At 37.0% G+C, this 19206-nt stretch overlaps 1 protein-coding gene across 1 annotated transcript; it reads left to right on the top strand.

Annotated features, from left to right (window-relative positions):
- The first annotated feature begins 10801 nt into the window (after window positions 1–10801).
- Window positions 10802–13384, top strand: LOC145672543 (uncharacterized). Its single transcript, XM_081741702.1, has one exon. The coding sequence runs from the start codon at window positions 10802–10804 to the stop codon at window positions 13382–13384; it is 2583 nt and encodes an 860-aa protein (XP_081597828.1).
- The last annotated feature ends 5822 nt before the right edge of the window (window positions 13385–19206 follow it).

Consider the following 19206-nt stretch of genomic DNA (forward strand, 5'->3'; position numbering starts at 1 on the left):
CTATAATTAAACTCCAGCATTGATCAGTCAAGAGGATCAACTTAGTGATAGTGAATTATCAATGTTTCCAAGATCTATATATTATGTGTGGGAGTGTTGCAGCAATTTGTGTGTTTTCGTGTGCTCATTATTCTTTCTTAAAGTGTTGCATATTTGTGTAGTTAGTGCTTCTAAGAAAATAATAGCGAGAAAGATTTATTCTATGCCTGCAATTATGGTAAGTATCCCTACGGGATAAGCGCCTGCCCTCGCAGCAGGTCAGTAATTTTGCTTTGTACAGAATGTATTGTCATTTATAATGATTCATTGTCACTATGTGCACGTATTGCACCCTTGTTGTGGATTTGCAAGTGCATTACCAAAATATTGGTTCGCAGGTAATTATTTGTAATTATTAAGAGTCCTAGTTGAATAATAAGCATTTCATGAGTGAGATGAATGGCACAATTTATAACTATCTTTTAAGATTATGAGCATGCCTCCCCCATTTAAAGTTTGCTTGGCCACTTAGCACAAGTTGATTGAGAGTGTTGTCCTCTTTGGTTACTATGGTTATGTTACAGCTGATTTAACTCACTGTAAAAGTTCATACTGTTCTCGCTCTAGTTCTTTCTTCTTAATCTCTGCCTGAAGGTATCTCCACCGCATTGGTATGCCACAGCAGATGGATTACATGGGTTTCTATTATGTTATGTCACGATGTCAGTTATTACGGCTTGTCACAATGTCTTTGTAGCCATGTTTGTCAAACTTGTCCACCGTAGAGAATCCTACACCGCCAGCATCAGGATACGCTTGTCGTTTTTTTTTTGGCAACGTTTATCGTAAGCAGCATTAATATAACATGATGTTTCTTTTAAAAGGGTCCATTCGTCTTTTAGTAATAATTCAGTAGTGTATGATGTTTGTTTGTGCTAATACAGTATCCAATTCTATGTCCACCCGACTAGTCGTGGTTCTCAAAGTTAAAATGCTCGAGCTATTTTGTTGTGAGTATGTATGTATTCTTTGAGTATTGGTGTAACTAAGTAGTATGTTTTTTTTTCCAAGTTATTATTCTGTGCATTATGAGTTTGTTTAGCTGCACCAATGTGCTAATTCTAAAGTCATAGAAATTCTAAGTTAATTGAAGCTAGTCTCTGTGTCAGAAGACCACATCATTACATATTCACATGTATAGTAAGTATTGAATAATATTGCTTGTGAAAATATACTCCGTCAAATAAATATTACAACCCATATAATCACCATGTTTATATTTAGAGAAAACAAACCTCACAGGTGTGTGTTTAGTAGTTGAGTTTTCCTTGTTTTATTTTCAGGTTAAGGAAATCAGGGCAGAAGGTAAGGGCTGTTCCCTGTGCACTCGTAGAGTGTACAGAGGGCAGTCTCGCACAGGTTGGATTCGTTTACCGTTGTACTCTTTTTTGTATATTATTTATTCTTGCAGTCTTAGTATCTCTTAGACGCAGGTTCATCCTGTATTCGGTTATACATGTTTTGTTCACCTCTTTCCTGTGTTCCAAGCCGTTCACAGGTGGCGACCTCCTTTCATACATCTATTAACTCGGTGCTCCGGCACTGAGCGTCAAACTTAGCCGTAGCCTTCCAGGGATTGGGGCCCTCTGGGGCGCTACAGCGGTTTGTCGTTTCTGGCCGACCCAGCCAGGATCGTTTGTCGTTTCTGGCGACCTGATCGCCAGGATATCAGCTGGTACCTTTTGATTTTTCTTGTGTTTTAGTGATTTCTATTTTTACTTCTGTATATAGGATCCTGTTGGTGTCGTGTTACAATTCTTGTTTATCAGTATCTTGTATATCTTGTATGTTTCTTAAGTTCCGAAGATGGATACCGTCGTCCCTGAATGTTTCCTAAAAAAAAGCCTAGTCGCTTTAGGTCAACTTTCATTGTAGGCGAAGTGCAGAGTGCTCTTTGTTGACAGTGTCGGATTGGGTTGGGGACCCGCATCATGTCAGTGAAGTAAAAGTTAATTGAGTGCTTAACGTCACATAAACTATTTTTTCAGTGTATTCTTTTAATTTGAGTGCATGTGTTAAACTGTTAGTGCCAGAATGAACAAGTCTAAGAGGAAAGCTCGTCAGTGTGGCCATTCAGGCACTTTAGTAGAGTGTACTTCCTGTAATACTTGGTACTGTAAACAGTGTTCAGGATTAAATGAAGAAGCTTTTGCCGAAAAGGGCAAGCCTAATGTTTCGTGGGATTGTAATTTATGTTTGGTACAATCTCCAAACGTAGCAGATAATACTATTGAAATAGATGATTTAAACACTGGATCTTTGGTAGAGAAGAGTCAAAGCGGAAGTAGTAGTGAAACTGGTGTTGTTGCTTCTAATTTTTCTGAGCTGCTAGCACAGCTCACTACATAAATAAATTCTATTAAAGTGGTTGTGACAGAAGAAGCCGTACAACTGAAGTCAAAGGTGATTGAAGAAACCACGCAGTTAAGGTTGGATGTAGCTAACGAAAATTCCCAATTAAAATCGGCCGTAACTGAAGAAGTTTCGCAGGTTAAAGCAACAGTGATTACTGAAATTTCTGAAATCGTAGAAAAGGAAATGGCTGAGCTGAAGGACACCGTGGATCGTCACATTAAAGAGCAGGACGCTCGTATAGCAGCCTTGAGCAACCAATTGGAAAATAACACGGCGGAATTGAATCATCAGCTAGGAGTGGTGAACGAGAATTTAGCTTCTCAGGAAGAAACCTTACTTAATTGCTTAAGGGACAATAGTATGTGTAAGCGTCAATTGGAAGCTTTGTCTACCCAAGTTAAAGAAATTCACCAAGCCAGCAGCTCTTGTTTAGGGTTAAGAGATGACCTGGAAGCTTTAAAGGAGAAGGTGGATAGCCTGTTTGATCAAGACTACGATGAAGAAGGGGAAGAACAGGGCAATCAGTCCAATTTTGATGCTGTTAATGTGGAGCGTAGGCACTTCACAGACTTTGAAAGATTTTTAGGTGTTGCTAATCCTAATACTTGTGAAAGTAGTAGTCATTCTGAAATCCCAGTGGTTGTTTCTAGTCCGTTGATTGGAACTACTTCAGTAACCACCACTTCTTGTTTTCGCCCTGCTAATGTCAATCTGTCCCAGGTACAGCATTTCTTTAATAATGCTAGTTGTGTGTCCACCGCTTCTTCTCATGGTATGCCGCATAGTCATTGTACTCATTCTCAGCCTAGTCGTGACAAAGGTTTGGATGGTCGGAGAGCTGATAGTTTTCCTGGTTATGAACGAAACAATTTATTCAATCCTATTATTTCTCAAAATCTCAAATCAAGGAATGACTTGCCTTGTGTCTCGTTAGTCAGTGTTGGTCAAGGTGACTCTGCTTACCCAAGAACTTCCACATTGGAACCAGATGTCCCTTCATTCTTATCCAATGGTTGTCCATTGTCTAGTATTAATGGTAACAATAACAATGGTCATGGTTCAAAGTCTTTGCGTTTGTCAGACTTGAGTCATTTTCCTGAGTTTACAGGGAATGTGTTGGAAATTTCCCCGCTTGATTTCTTGCAACAATTAGAACAGAATTTCAAGTTGTTGAATCTTGATCCCGAATATCAAGTGTTAGTTGCCATGAGAGCCATGAAAGACTCTGCTGCTTGTTGGATCTCGCAGGTTTCAGATCAAATTCGTTCATATCATGACTTTAAACGTCTTTTCTTGTCGCAGTATCTCAATCCAAAAGTTTGTAGGGCTCAGTGGAGATATTTGTTGTCTAAGTATAATCCCAGCATTCATGGAAAAGCTTCGGAGTTTGTATGGAAACTTTCCAAAGGTTTGAGAATGCTTAAGAATAACATGTCACAAATAGAATTAGTGGATTATCTGATTGACACGTTACCTCCAGAATATCAATTCACCTTAAGTCAAGTGGAAATTACTTCTGTTTCTGAGCTCGCTGAACGCTTGATGCGATTGGAAGTGCCTGATAAAAGTAAACTATTAAACAGTCCTTTAATGTCTTTAGAGTCATTTAGTTTTAAGCGCAAAGCAGGCAATGATAACGACCCTCCTAGTAAGAGTAAGAAACGCAATGTACATTTCGATGTTAACCTTGCTACTACTATGATCAATGAAAATAATAATGAACAAGGTAGTTCTGGTGCGAACTCCAATTCTGAAAATAAGGTAACCACTAAAGAGAAATGGGCTCAAGTGGGGTATGCCAATGTAAAGGATTACTTAGGTAATAATCCTCCTGATAATAACAATAGTAATAGTAATAATATTAATTTCAGGCGTAATAACAGAAGAAGGTTTGGCTTTGGTAACCGTAACAATAACAATAGTAGTAATAATTTTAATAATAGACAAGGTAACAATGGTTTTCAAGCTAGACAGAATAACCGCAACGTCAGAAGAGTTAACGTTAGAAATCGTAGCATTAATAATGGTTTCACCAGAAACACCAACAATCAGTCAGGAAATTCTTGTGAACAGGCTGAACCTATTTCATCTTGTTGTAATTGTAGTCATTGTCCTAACTTTAGGAACAACCATGAAAGTGTGGGTGTAAATTCACAAACTGTTTCCGAGCCTTATGCTCAATGTAATGCAGCTTTAAATCAACAGGGCAGACTCCTGATTGGTCGCCTGGAGCCCGCCAAGATTGTAGTCAGCGGCCAGAAACTATGTTATCTAACAGAACTAACGGTACTTGGTTTACTCAGTCTCCTCTCCAAGTTTTCTTTATTTTAAATGAAAACTCACATGACAGTGTTAGTGAAAACAGTACTTTCGTAAAGTCACCTTGTTTATCAGGTCAGATAGCCGGTTTATCTCTATCTTGCATAATCGATAGTGGGTGTGAAGCTAACCTTTTGAGTTACGACAATTGGAAAAGGATCGTAGAAGTGTTGCCTACCGCCAAGCTAGTGCCAGCTAAGCATGTAACTTTGCAAGCTTTCGTGGGTGATAACAAACACCGAGTTAAAGATCAAAAGACTTTGTATCTAGAATTTTCTGGTCACGTTCTTGAAATCTCTTTCTTCATTGTGGAAGATATGAAATCAGATGTTCTTCTAGGAACACCTTTCCTGAATAAATACAGCTGTGTGGTAGACTTTCCTAACCGTATCCTTACCTTCAAAGATCTCGATGGTAAGCCAGCGAAGTTAAATTTGAACTCCTTATGGATAAGTTCAGTGGAACCGGAACCTTTAATACAGGAAGTGAACCAAGAAGACGATTATTTGGTGCCAGTGAGTGAAATTCGAGATACCATCTTGTTTAGAACTGATTTATCTGCGGATGTTAAGTCCAGATTAGTAGATTTACTAACTCGTTACAGAGAGTTATTCTCCGAGCGACCTAGACCAGTGAAGATAAAGCCTCTAAAGATCGAGCTCACCGATAACGAGCCAGTGGTGTGCAAGCCGTACCCAATAGCCTACTCAATGCGAGAACCATTCAGGAAACTCCTGCAGAAATGACTTGAATGGGGAGTGATCGAAGAAAGATTGTTCCCGTATTTAAACCCTGTGCATTGTGTTTACAAGGCAGCTAAGCAGTCTATCAGGCCCACGCTAGATTTGAGACACCTAAACAGGAAGGTAATAACTGCTAATGTGCGCGTGGAGCCCATACAAGACATTTTAGCTCGCCTCAAAGGTTCTATGGTGTTTTCCTCATTCGACTGTAAGGATGGATATTACTGTCTACCCCTGGAAGAAGAATCCTACTAGAAGACAGCTTTCTTATTTGAAGGAAGGCAATACTGCTTTCGTTATTTAGTGATGGGATTAAAATCCGCCACGAGTTTGTTCCAGTTCGTCATGAACAGCATTTTTGACCTGTCCACAAAACATTTTGTCTCCTGCTATTTAGACGACCTTCTTTGTTTTTCACCCTCTATAGATCAGCATTTCGAGCATTTAGAATTTATTTTGTACACATTAAACAAGTTGAACTTTTCCCTAAATTTTCGTAAATGTAGATTTTTGTTTCCCGAATTGTTATTCCTAGGACACATCATCTCTGGTCGAGAAGTTAAAGTTAACTCTAAGCTAAACGAAACTATCAGAAATTTTCCACTGCCAAGAACTCGCAAGCAGTTACGTCAATTCCTAGGCATAGCCAATTGGCGTCGTAAATTCATTAACAATTACGCCGAGTTAACCGAAGATTTGGTGCATCTCCTGCGTAAGGAAGTGAAATTTCAATTTGGTTCAAAGCAACTGGAAGCTTTTGAGTTACTAAAGCGAGAGTTAATCTCTCCTCCTGCTTTAGCGTTGCCTGACATGAGTAAAACTTTCCACATCTTTTCAGATTCCTCTGCCATAGCCATTGGCGGATATATTGGTCAATACGAAGGTGACGAATTTAGAGTTATTTCTTATGCTAGTAGACGTATCAAACCTACTGAAATGTCATTGTCTATTTTCCAAACAGAGTTGTTAGCTGTAGTATTTCTCTGTGAGAGGTTCGCAGATTATATTCTTGGTAGAGAAACTGTTGTCCATACAGACAACAAGGCCATAACGCACTTAAAAACTATACGCAATCTAGATGCCAGAACCACTAGATTATTATTAAAACTTCAGGATTATAATTTACAATTTGAACACCTGTCCTCTGGTGAGAACTATATTGCTGACGTCATCTGACGTAATCCTCCTGATGAGGATGAGTTTGGTAATACTATGTATACGGTGAATGTTGTATTTCGAAATTTAACACAATCTTCTTTTTTACAGCTAATGTCTAAAGAACAACAAAAAGATGCTTTTGTTGGTAAATGTTTAACTAAATTGGAAGAAGGTAACTCAAATTATTGTAAACATTTGAATTTAGTGTATGTTAAGCAATCTAATGTTTGGAAATTAATTATTCCTAAAAGTCTAGTGCATGTAGTAATTGACGAAATTCACAAGGAAGCACATTTTGGTTCCAGGAAATGTTACCTGCATTGTAAAAAGCTTTTCTATTGGCCGAATATGAAGCGTGACATCGCTAAATTTATAAACGATTGTGAAATTTGTGCAACAACTAAACCATGTTCACAGGCCAAAATACATCAAATTTGTCATGTAGAGGCAGACCGCCCACATTGTAAATTAAGTGTAGATCTCATAGGGCGTTTACCAGAAAGTAATTCTTACTCATACATATTATCTGTCTTAGACGTCTATAGTAAATTTCTTGTGTTGTATCCAGTAAGGAATGCTAATGCCAAAGAAATCATTTCTATCTTCACTAAAAGGCACTTCTACCATTATCCCATTCCCCAGGAGCTCATTACTGATAGGGGAGCACAGTTTGTTTGTTGCTTATGGCGTCGTTTTTGTCGTAGGAATGGCATTCAGCACTTGTTATTGAGTCCGTACAATCCTAAATCTAACCCGGTAGAAAGGTATCATTCAGAAGTTTCTCGCCTGTTAAGAGTATTTATCAACAAGGATCACTGTTAAATAACTCTGTGTCTCTTGCTACTGGTTATGCTCCTTCAGAGCTTTTTCTCAATTTTTCAGCTCTAGATAATTTCAAGAAAGAATTAGATTGGCCTTCAGAATTTGGTGAAGTAGATCATAAGTTCAGACACCAGTCAGTACTGTTAAATACTAGAAAAAGTCTCAGAAAGAATAATTCCAAGGTTAAAACTAAAGGTATTGAAATCAAAATTGGTGATCTTGTTCTTGTAAGGAATCAGAAACACAGCTCTATGATAGATAAAACCATTAGCAAATTTTTTTTGAAATATTTAGGTCAATTTTTAGTCATAGGTGTGGAAAAAACGCAGTAAGTTTGGTAAATTTAAATAATGAATGGATTGGTACTCATAATTTGGACAATGTTAAACTGTTCAACTGTTCCCTGGAAAAGCGCCAGGAACTCTTAGTGAACACGTACTTATAAAAAAAACTATTTGGTCAAATTTTTTTTTCTTCAGCCAGGGCGAGGTTGTAACGCCCCTATATGATTTAACTAGTATTGTAATACTAGTGTAACTTATAAAGTACTTCTTGTAACAATATTATAGTTTTGAACCCTGTAGAAACATCATGTTCGCGGGCGCGCGCAAAGAACTCTGTGTACTCTGCAAGAAGATGAAAACGTAATGGGTGTTAGCATTTTTACCTGGTCAACTCATTTTCAATATATCTTGTTTAATAGTGTGCATCTAAGTCTTAATAGTTGGTTTAACTCACTTTGCGAAGTGTAAAGCATCTTTACCCAGTTATTTTGCACAATCAACATAATTTGAGGCAATTTTCAGATGGAGTTGGGAAACGCCTTCGCTTCAGTTCTCCACGTGAGTGGACATTATGTGAAAATTTCTCACGTTCCTTGCAGTGGCTTCGTAGAAGCATCTTTCCGCAGTTGGTGCGTTATTTGTGAATCAGATTGTTGATTATGTCAGTGGTCGCATGCAAGTTCAGTTCCCAGCATAAGTTAAGCATCAGCATGTGCAGATAAGCTCTTATTAGCGGGGCCCCCAACCCATCCACGTTATCAATGAAATAACACAATGGTTGAGTATTCCTTCTACTGCATTATTAGCCTGCTTCAATGTTGTTTCTCCTCTGTGGAAGTCTATCGATCTTATCGTCAGCCTATCTAAGACTGACTAGTTTTTGTGAAAGTGTTTTGGGAAGCAGTCAAAACAACATGTCTAGTGATCCGTCAGTGTTGATACGTTCTTGTTGCGGTATGATGAAAACTATGAATTCATTGCTCAGTAGTTTAAGCTCATGTAGCCTTATAACCAATCTGAGCACTTGTATCCATTCTCTACGTGTAAAAGTGAAGATGAAATACTGCATCATTCAAGTGAGATAGATTCTTGTGCATTGGAGGTAGATATATATATATATTCACCTGTCATGAAGTTTATTTTTACATATCTTCTCTAGTATTTCTTAAATATGTTGGTGGAATTAGCCAGCCTCAATTTTTGTTGTGATGACCCAGTGTTTGTACTTTCCATACAACTTACTCAGGCGTATCATCTGCAATTACGGTATAGTCACCATATTATTGGGACTGCCCAGTACTATCCAGGAAGTGGATGTACCACCAGTTTTACCCTGCCCGGGGAAAGTCATTTGCAGAGAGGACATTTTTCCTATAATTAAACTCCAGCATTGATCAGTCAAGAGGATCAACTTAGTGATAGTGAATTATCAATGTTTCCAAGATCTATATATTATGTGTGGGAGTGTTGCAGCAATTTGTGTGTTTTCGTGTGCTCATTATTCTTTCTTAAAGTGTTGCATATTTGTGTAGTTAGTGCTTCTAAGAAAATAATAGCGAGAAAGATTTATTCTATGCCTGCAATTATGGTAAGTATCCCTACGGGATAAGCGCCTGCCCTCGCAGCAGGTCAGTAATTCTGCTTTGTACAGAATGTATCGTCATTTATAATGATTCATTGTCACTATGTGCACGTATTGCACCCTTGTTGTGGATTTGCAAGTGCATTACCAAAATATTGGTTCGCAGGTAATTATTTGTAATTATTAAGAGTCCTAGTTGAATAATAAGCATTTCATGAGTGAGATGAATGGCACAATTTATAACTATCTTTCAAGATTATGAGCATGCCTCCCCCATTTAAAGTTTGCTTGGCCACTTAGCACAAGTTGATTGAGAGTGTTGTCCTCTTTGGTTACTATGGTTATGTTACAGCTGATTTAACTCACTGTAAAAGTTCATACTGTTCTCGCTCTAGTTCTTTCTTCTTAATCTCTGCCTGAAGGTATCTCCACCGCATTGGTATGCCACAGCAGATGGATTACATGGGTTTCTATTATGTTATGTCACGATGTCAGTTATTACGGCTTGTCACAATGTCTTTGTAGCCATGTTTGTCAAACTTGTCCACCGTAGAGAATCCTACACCGCCAGCATCAGGATACGCTTGTCGTTTTTTTTTTGGCAACGTTTATCGTAAGAAGCATTAATATAACATGATGTTTCTTTTAAAAGGGTCCATTCGTCTTTTAGTAATAATTCAGTAGTGTATGATGTTTGTTTGTGCTAATACAGTATCCAATTCTATGTCCACCCGACTAGTCGTGGTTCTCAAAGTTAAAATACTCGAGCTATTTTGTTGTGAGTATGTATGTATTCTTTGAGTATTGGTGTAACTAAGTAGTATGTTTTTTTTCCAAGTTATTATTCTGTGCATTATGAGTTTGTTTAGCTGCACCAATGTGCTAATTCTAAAGTCATAGAAATTCTAAGTTAATTGAAGCTAGTCTCTGTGTCAGAAGACCAAATCATTACATATTCACATGTATAATAAGTATTGAATAATATTGCTTGTGAAAATATACTCCGTCAAATAAATATTACAACCCATATAATCACCATGTTTATATTTAGAGAAAACAAACCTCACAGGTGTGTGTTTAGTAGTTGAGTTTTCCTTGTTTTATTTTCAGGTTAAGGAAATCATGGCACAAGGAAAGGGTGTTCCCTGTGCACTCGTAGAGTGTACAGAGGGCAGTCTCGCACAGGTTGGATTCGTTTACCGTTGTACTCTTTTTTGTTTATTATTTATTCTTGCAGTCTTAGTATCTCTTAGACGCAGGTTCATCCTGTATTCGGTTATACATGTTTTGTTCACCTCTTTCCTGTGTTCCAAGCCGTTCTCAGGTGGCGACCCCCTTTTATACATCTATTAACTCGGTGCTCCGGCACTGAGCGTCAAACTTAGGCGTAGCCTTCCAGGGATTGGGGCGCTAGAGGAGATGATATTGATAAAGTTGTTTGTGCAGAAATACCAGACCCTGTAAATCAACCCAGATTGCATAGAATAGTAAGATCAAATATGATTCATGGACCGTGTGGTACATTGAATGAAGCATCCCCATGTATGACTGAGGGACATTCCGAATATGAGTATCCCAAACAGTTCAGTAATGACAGTGTAGTTAATGTTGATGGTTATCCATTGTATAGGAGGAGAGATGATAATAGACACATAGATATCCTAAAGAAAGATGGTTCTTTGAAATACAGAGTGGACAATAGTTGGGTCGTTTCTTACAATCCTTATTTACTCCTGAAATACAATTGCCATATCAACGTTGAGATTTGTTCAACAGTGAAATGTGTGAAGTATTTGTACAAATATGTATACAAGGGGCATGATTGTGCAAATGTAGAAATTACACGAGAGGGAAATAGAGTCATGGATTGGGATGAAATTAAAATGTTTCTTGACACTAGGTATGTTAGTGCTCCTGAGGCTGTTTGGAGGCTTTTTCAATTTAAAATGCAAGATCATTCTCACCATGTCATCACATTAGCTGTTCATCTTCCAGAAATGCAACCTGTGTATTTTCAAGCTGGCAATGAAGAAGTAGCACTTGAGAGAGCCGCTCGAAGAAATACTACTCTGACCGCTTTCTTTAAATTGAATGTAAGAGATGAAAATGCAAGGAAGTACCTTTATACAGAGATTCCTGAATATTACGTGTTTTACAATGGTGAATGGAAGCAAAGACAAAGAGGTGAAAATAGAATTGTGACTCGTATGTACACTGTGAGTCCAATGGAAAGTGAAAAATTTCACCTACGGCTTTTGCTGCTGCATGTAAAAGGACCTCGTAATTTCAATGAGCTGAAGACTGTGGATGGAGTTGTTTGTGAAACATTTAAAGAAGCAGCAAGGAGACGAAATCTCTTAAAAGATGATGAAGAATGGGATAGATGTATGACTGAAGCAGTGTCGTTTAGGATGCCAAAGCAGTTACGACAATTGTTAGCATTGATATTTGTATTCTGCAATCCAGTATATCCAAAGAATTTATGGAATAAGTACAAAAGTGAACTGATGGAAGACTTTTTGAAAACCTATGTAGGTGATGAAGTAGAAAATTTTGCTCTACTCGATATTCAGGACACATTGAGTTTGTATGGGAAATCATGTGCTGAATTTGGTCTAAGATGTCCACGTTCTGAAGAGTGTACTTTCAATAAATTAACGAAAATAGTGGACGAAGAGCAAAATAGAATTGCTACATTAAATGATGAGCAGAGGCATGTTTTTGAAACCATTATGAATGCTGTGGAAAATGAATCGGAGTCAAAGCGATATATCTATATTGATGGGGTGGGAGGCAGTGGTAAATCATATTTGTTTTCCACACTCATTTCTCATTTAAGGTGTATTGGCAAATCAGTTATAGCTATTGCATGGACTGGAATTGCTGCTGCATTATTAGAAGGAGGTCGCACTGTTCATTCTACTTTCAAATTACCAGTTCCAATTGAACCATGGTCAACACCTGATCTGCGACTTTCGAGTCCACAAGCACAGCGAATTAAGGAAGCAGCTCTTATTATTTGGGACGAAGTAACTATGGCATCAAGGTTCGCTCTAGATGTAGTTGATAGATTTCTTAAAGATTTAATGAACTCACAAAGTCCCTTTGGTGGAAAGGTAATGATCCTTGGAGGTGATTTTCGACAATGTTTGCCTGTAGTGAAACATGGTTCGAAATTACAAATTATTGAGCAGTGTATTAAGAGAAGTACTTTGTGGTCTTCATTTATATGCATGAAGTTGAATGTAAACCAGAGATTGTCCTCAGAAGAATATGAATTTTCAGAATGGCTTCTTAGGTTAGGTAATGGTGAACTCAATGAGACCACTATATTTGGAAATGAAAGTGTTAATATTCCTGAAGATTTCATTTCTCATTCTAACATTATTGATGACATTTTCGGAACTTCAATCTCGTTACAAGATTTAAAAAAAATGAGATCTCGAGTGATTTTGGCACCAACTAATGAAAATGTTGATGCTGGGAATGAGCAAATTGTAAAACGAATTGAAGGACATGAATGTATATATTTGAGCGTGGATAGTGTTGAATGTGATGACCCACAGGAGCACTATCCACTAGAATTTATCAACACTTTAACTCCATCAGGATTGCCGCCTCATCGCCTTATTCTGAAAGTAGGAACAATAGTTATGCTTCTGAGGAATTTGAATACATCTCGAGGTCTTTGCAACGGCACAAGATTAGTGATAGAGAAGTTGGAAAAGAATGTTTTATTAGCTAGAATTATTACTGGCAAAAATACAGGAGACGCAGCCATTATACCAAGAATAACACTCACATCTTCATCAGCAGATTTGCCGTTTGTATTTAGCAGACATCAGTTTCCTGTGAAAATAGCCTTTGCACTTACCATAAATAAAGCACAGGGACAGACGTTAGATCGTGTGGGAACTTTGTTGGCAAGACCTGTATTCACTCATGGTCAATTATACGTAGCTTTCTCTAGATGTAAGAAGAAAGAGAACATCAGGGTCTACATTTCAAGTACAAAAAATCAAGGTTTCTTAGAAACAGGATGTTATACAAAAAATGTTGTCTACAGAGAAGTTTTGTCATAACAAAGAAATTCCCACAGTGAATGTTATTAACATCGGAGAATGAATCTCAAATTTATGTGTCAAATTTACCTTTCAAGGAACTACATGAGGAATATACGAAGGATTTTTGTCGAACACATGTATACAACACTGAGCAAAAAGTCACTGACAGATGAGTGCATCTTTGGGGAGATTGAGAGCTTCATAATAGAAATCCAGGACCAAGTCATACGAATTAAAAATTGTAAGTACACCTTAACGGTCAGGACGTCTTTGCCCATGGATTGTTGTATATGACAATGTGATGTGCTTGCAACTAAATTGTACCCGAGTAATTGTGATAGCAGAAGCGCAAGACATTAGTCATTCGGGATATTTTTGTAATACTTCTATATTTTGGGTTTCATTGAGATCGCCTTATTCATCAACAACACCCGAGTTTCACATTTACCCAACTGTGAGTGATTGTTTTGTTTATTATGTGAGGAAAAGTGCATAATATTAAATAGCATAATTCTTTAATGTAAATAAATTTTTATTAATCTTGCATTTCTTTGTTTTTGGCATCTTTGAAAACCTTTCCCAAAAGTGTGTTTTTCTTGCAGTTATATGGTGTCTGTAATAATGTTAATACTTTACATAAGTTTGTGAGATAAGCGTTTGATTGTTTCATAACATATTTCGGTTTGAAATCAATACTTCAATGAAAGGTCAATTTTGAAATACTGACAAAAAAACAATGACATAGTACATGTATGAGTTGAGAAAAGGCCTAAGAAAGGCACAAGTATATTTGTAATGGTTCTTTGATTTGGAAACTGATGGCAATAATAATTTTTTAGTGTTAAGATAAAAATCCTTGTCTGTATAGGAATATTCCTTTTGTAAGTCCATTCGTCCTTCACTTCTTTCTGTAAAGGGACATGTACCGGTGTTTTAGGGAATGACAAGGGGATTCATGCCGAGATGTAAATGATGCGCTGTGTAGACAGCGCAGGTTCAGCTAGTTTCTTAATAATTTTCCTTGATGTATGATTGAATATCTAAAAGGAAGAATGAAAAGTCTACTGGATTTAAAATGTTATCATGTCGCTAAGTATGGCATCACTGCTACTGAGACGTTTTGCTCGATGTCTCTTTGCTAGGTTGTTTCAGCGAGTGAGAAGCCTACAGACACATGCGCGCGCCGCTTTCTCAAGTGCGTTGAGACATATTTCTTATCGTCTCCTGGTTGTCTCTCTGCAGCCTGTTTGACGGAGATAGAACTCTTTTCCCGAGTTTTGAAAAGTAAAATTATTTAGAAAGACTCTACTACTATCCTTATAGCCAAGCTATCGTTGGCCCTAGTATTTCTATATTTTTCTTCAACATGAAATGTATATTAGTCCTTATTAATAAAGAAATTCTAAAGCTGTTCTTTTAATTTGAAAGGGTAGACAGTGTCTCAATGTCTCATAGCACTCTACGCTACTGCAAATGATACAGCATTACCGATTATCTGTAAAAGCTCAAGTAAACGGTGAAGTGGGTGTATCTTTTTTCTTTGTGGCCTTCTAAGTTTCATATGGTTTTTCTAACATTTTTGCTTTCTTTGAAGTGATATTGATCATAAAGTAAAACATATGTTGTACTAAAAGGAGATTATTATCAAGGTACTGTGATATATACAGGGTGTTTCAAAACAACACCGACAACGTTTGGAAGGTGATTCCTGACACCAACATAAGACGAAAAGTATAGACTAACTTGAGTGCACAAATGCTTCCTTTCGGAGTTATATGCTGCCGAAAACATGAGAAAATGAACTTTAAAGGTTCATAGCTCCAAAACTATGGGACCTACCAAATCCAATGGATTTTTGCAGATTTGGACTGTTGAAACGACATCTTCAATATCGCCGTCCCCGCAACCCTGGATGGTCTATGGAAAGCTTGCAGGGAGGAGTGCGATAGAACTCCCATGCCTGTCCTGCGCCGGCAGCTGGAATGAAAATTGCGATGCCGTGGGATAGCCCACAATGGTGGGGGTCCAATAGAACGTGATCAGTGGTGGCAGCGCGGTATCTCTTCAGGTGAGTACCCGTCAAAAATGGTCCGATGTAAAGCGAATAACCTTCTGTATTTTTTATTTTTAATGCGAAACAGACACATAGATGAAATATATTGCATGATGTACACTCATGTCCAAAATGATTGTTGCATATCTATAATTATCTTCTTGTAAGAATATAATTTGATAATGATTTTGCAGGGTACTTTTAATACTGATACAATGTGTATAATCGGGAAATGTATATTTGTGGTAAATTTCATAGGAAAATAATTATAAATACGAAAATTAGAATAAGTAAAACAAAATGTTTCTAAATAGACAAGAAAATTTTATTTTTGTTTTATTGTTTTCATTTACTGTTCTTTTGACATGAAATTTGCCATCTACATGTCTTTGCCGATTATACACATACTAACATTATGAGAAATACTGGGCGAATTCGTTATCAAATTTCCCGGCGGGAGCTCATGTGGTTCGGATTCCACGTTAATCAGTAGGTCCACGTCTCATATAGCCTCGCTGCTGAACGGGACGCTAAACTATAATCAACTCAACTCGTTATCAAATTATATTCCTACAACCACATATTTATAGACATGCGACAATAATTTTGGACATAAGTGTACAAAAGAAGAAAATATCAACAGAATATTATATAGAAAATTTTATTTTTCTTTTTTTAACAAAAGAGAAGTTAAAATTTCGGTTTACATACGTACCTCCAAATTGGATTATAATTACTAGATTATTCAATTAAGTTTAGACCTGAAACTAATATTCCACTATTCTATATAACGTGAACTCAAAGGAAGTTAAATGCTTTACATAGGACATGTGAAAAGAAATGCAAAAAAGAAATATTAACTTAACCAATTGCAACTAAACTATTGATTTCATCTACGTTAGAGAGCATTTTACGTCATCAACGTTAAATAATTGCATAACCTCTTTTTTATTCAACTTTCATTTTATCATGCTTTTTTTTTTTTTTTTTTTAAATGCAAAGGTATGTGGTTAGGTAACAAATTTTGCTGTAAGCATGCAGTACACTAAGTTGATTAAAAAGTTACTTTTTGATTACAATCAACTTCAACGCTTGTGTTTGTTTTTACTTTCATTTTTTTTAATCGAGAAAAATCGAGAATGAAAACAGCTTTCACAATCTAATGGAATGAGAAACTGAAACGGGAAAATACCTTTTAATTAATGTTTGTATTTTTTTTCCGTTCTGAAAAGAATTGCTTACATAAACCGGGTGTTTCAGATAAAACGTTCGGAGCTTACAAATCACAAATGGCTACAAATAAAAGGTTAAAACCAAAACTGACATAGGAAAATGTCAGAGGCTGTATCAAATGGCGTAATTTGTTTGCCCTACAGCGCAGCCTATAATGAGACTGGGGAGGGGGCTTGGTGGGTCAGTGGTAAAGCGTCCACCAGATGCGTGGAGTTCCTTGTTACATCCTAGCTCGCGCCAAGTGGACTTTGTGTTTTACAAACACCATGTGCGTGGGTTATCTCGGGTTGCCCCGTTTCCTCCCACTTCATTTATTCAAATATTACATTCATTTTTCATTATTACTTTCTCCTTTAGATTATTCGGCATAACTATGGAACGTAAAATTGAAATATTCCATTCCATGCCATGAGATCCCGTAGGTCAATCGAAAATTTTAAATAACAATGTAATTTTTTTTTTTTACATCATTTGAAACATCATGGAAAAACAAATAAATTCGTAAGAGATGGGATTTCGTGTGCGATACCGTTTACGAAATTGTCAGCATTTAATTTTGAGTTTTTGCATATTTAGATGAAATACCCAATGGCAAAAAATTATGAACGGCTGGGAAAAAAATATTTAAAAAAAAAAGTTAGTATTGAAGTCAGAAACCGTATTGGTTGGGATGCTCTGCTCACCGTACAGGCTTTTCTGTAACAGGCCCTCGTAATTTGATAATTTTAAATAACAAGGCATACAATATTTTTCATGGTTAAAAAGGTATAAAAGAATCTTCTTGAAGTAAAAGTTTTTCGTGTGGGTCACCATTTACTAAATGCTATCATCTCATGTTGAATGTTCCCACACTTAGATATATGGGAACCATTACGCAAACAATACCTCACACGAAAGATTTTCTCTACAACAGTTCTTGTTTTTTTTTTCATGTTCTTTTAAATGATGTAAAAATGTAAAAGTTATGTACTTCAATCTAGGACGGAAATGTGCAGTGATGGGCAAACAAACTAGTTTTCAGAAATGTATTTAAAATATAAAAATATAAAATACAAAATACGTATTTCAAGTGCATTTGCAAAATACAAAATAGAGATCACTAACTTTATTCATACTACTCCGCAAATTTTTTGTTTTGTTTATATAATAGTTTGGACACCAAACACATCCATTTTCTTTGCAACCAATATCAAACCCACGTCAGACACGCTTCTTTTATTGAAGGAAATGCTTATTCGCTTTCACCAGCAATTGTTTTTCGAACATTTTATCAATTATACTCATTCTGTGGGGTCTCATAATGAGGCGCTCAACAGCTGCTGAACTTGATACACACGTATTAAACTTTCTAAATAATTTGAGAACAAGCAGTACACACAGTGAAGTATCTGAATCCTCAAGTTACTGGAGACATTGCAACTGAGAAGCAAATGGTGGACGAATAGGTATTCTCCTCGTGATGGCTGGTTTCCGATTCGAACAAGTGATATTGTTCATCATTTGATGGTACAGTCTTCGCAGTTGAGGGTTCTTGGCGAATCTTTTCCGTAAATGCATCTTTCACAGGTGATCTGTTTTCCTTGGGAATCCATTTGTGGAAAAAACGGATGAGTGACAGAAGCAAGGATAGCATCATTCACTCCAAGGTTAAAAATTCATGGAATCTTTTGTCCATACTCTTTAACAATAACTTCACTAGGGCCTGTCTATCTCATCTATGCCCTCGGGAAGATGCGAACTATACTTCAGCCCCATCCCCGCTATCCTCTGACGAAGGATAATTCTCCCTTTGCTTACGGAAAAGAAGTGAATGACCTCAGCTGTATTGCCAATTTGTCATTCAATCGTTTGGTCTTGACGAGTGAAGATCGTAGGCTGCTTAGAATGGCTAACAAGATAGAGGACAGCGAAGTCCGTGAAATAATTCATTGTGACAACACTTCCGCATCTAACAATTGAAAGATCTCTGCCGCAACAACTTCTCCCTCCTCTTTTGAAAGAGGTACGGGAAAGCACACATCGACTGCAGCCCCAGAAGGGGCACAGATCAAATAGAAAGGCTCTAGTCGATTATAGTACTTTAATGAAGGGAGTTCCAGTTTTTCAAGAACTTTCGTCATGCGAATAAATTCTGGAATGAACTCGGCATAAAAGATCAATACAATTAAGTGCATCGCCGCCGTGAGCATACCCGAAAACCGGTTACTAAACAGCAGGCAACCTACAATGGGGCCGCCACGAAATGTTTGTAACTGTTAATTTATAGTTCCTGAGTGTAGGTTCATATACTGTGTAATGTTTTATTGTCAAGATCAGACCTATTTTGTGTTTTGCATATTATGGAAAATACCAAAATGTGCTACAAAATCTATTTCAAATATGAAATAAAAATTGTTTTTGAAAAGAATTGTATTTTGTATTTTAAATAGATATTTAAAATACATTCGTTTGAAATAGGTCCCAGCACTGGAAACGTGAACGAAACTAACGATTAGAGATGCAAAAAAGCCGGCTTTTTTTGAATCGATGGGTTTTTTCACATAAAAAGCCAGCT

The sequence above is a fragment of the Thermobia domestica genome, chromosome 16 (genome assembly GCF_964235325.1).
Source record: "Thermobia domestica chromosome 16, izTheDome1.hap1.1, whole genome shotgun sequence".
Classification (NCBI taxonomy): domain Eukaryota; kingdom Metazoa; phylum Arthropoda; class Insecta; order Zygentoma; family Lepismatidae; genus Thermobia; species Thermobia domestica.

Excerpts from the sequence above, each read along its gene's own strand:
- LOC145672543 (XM_081741702.1), top strand. The coding sequence starts at position 10,802 with ATGATTCATGGACCGTGTGGTACATTGAATGAAGCATCCCCATGTATG.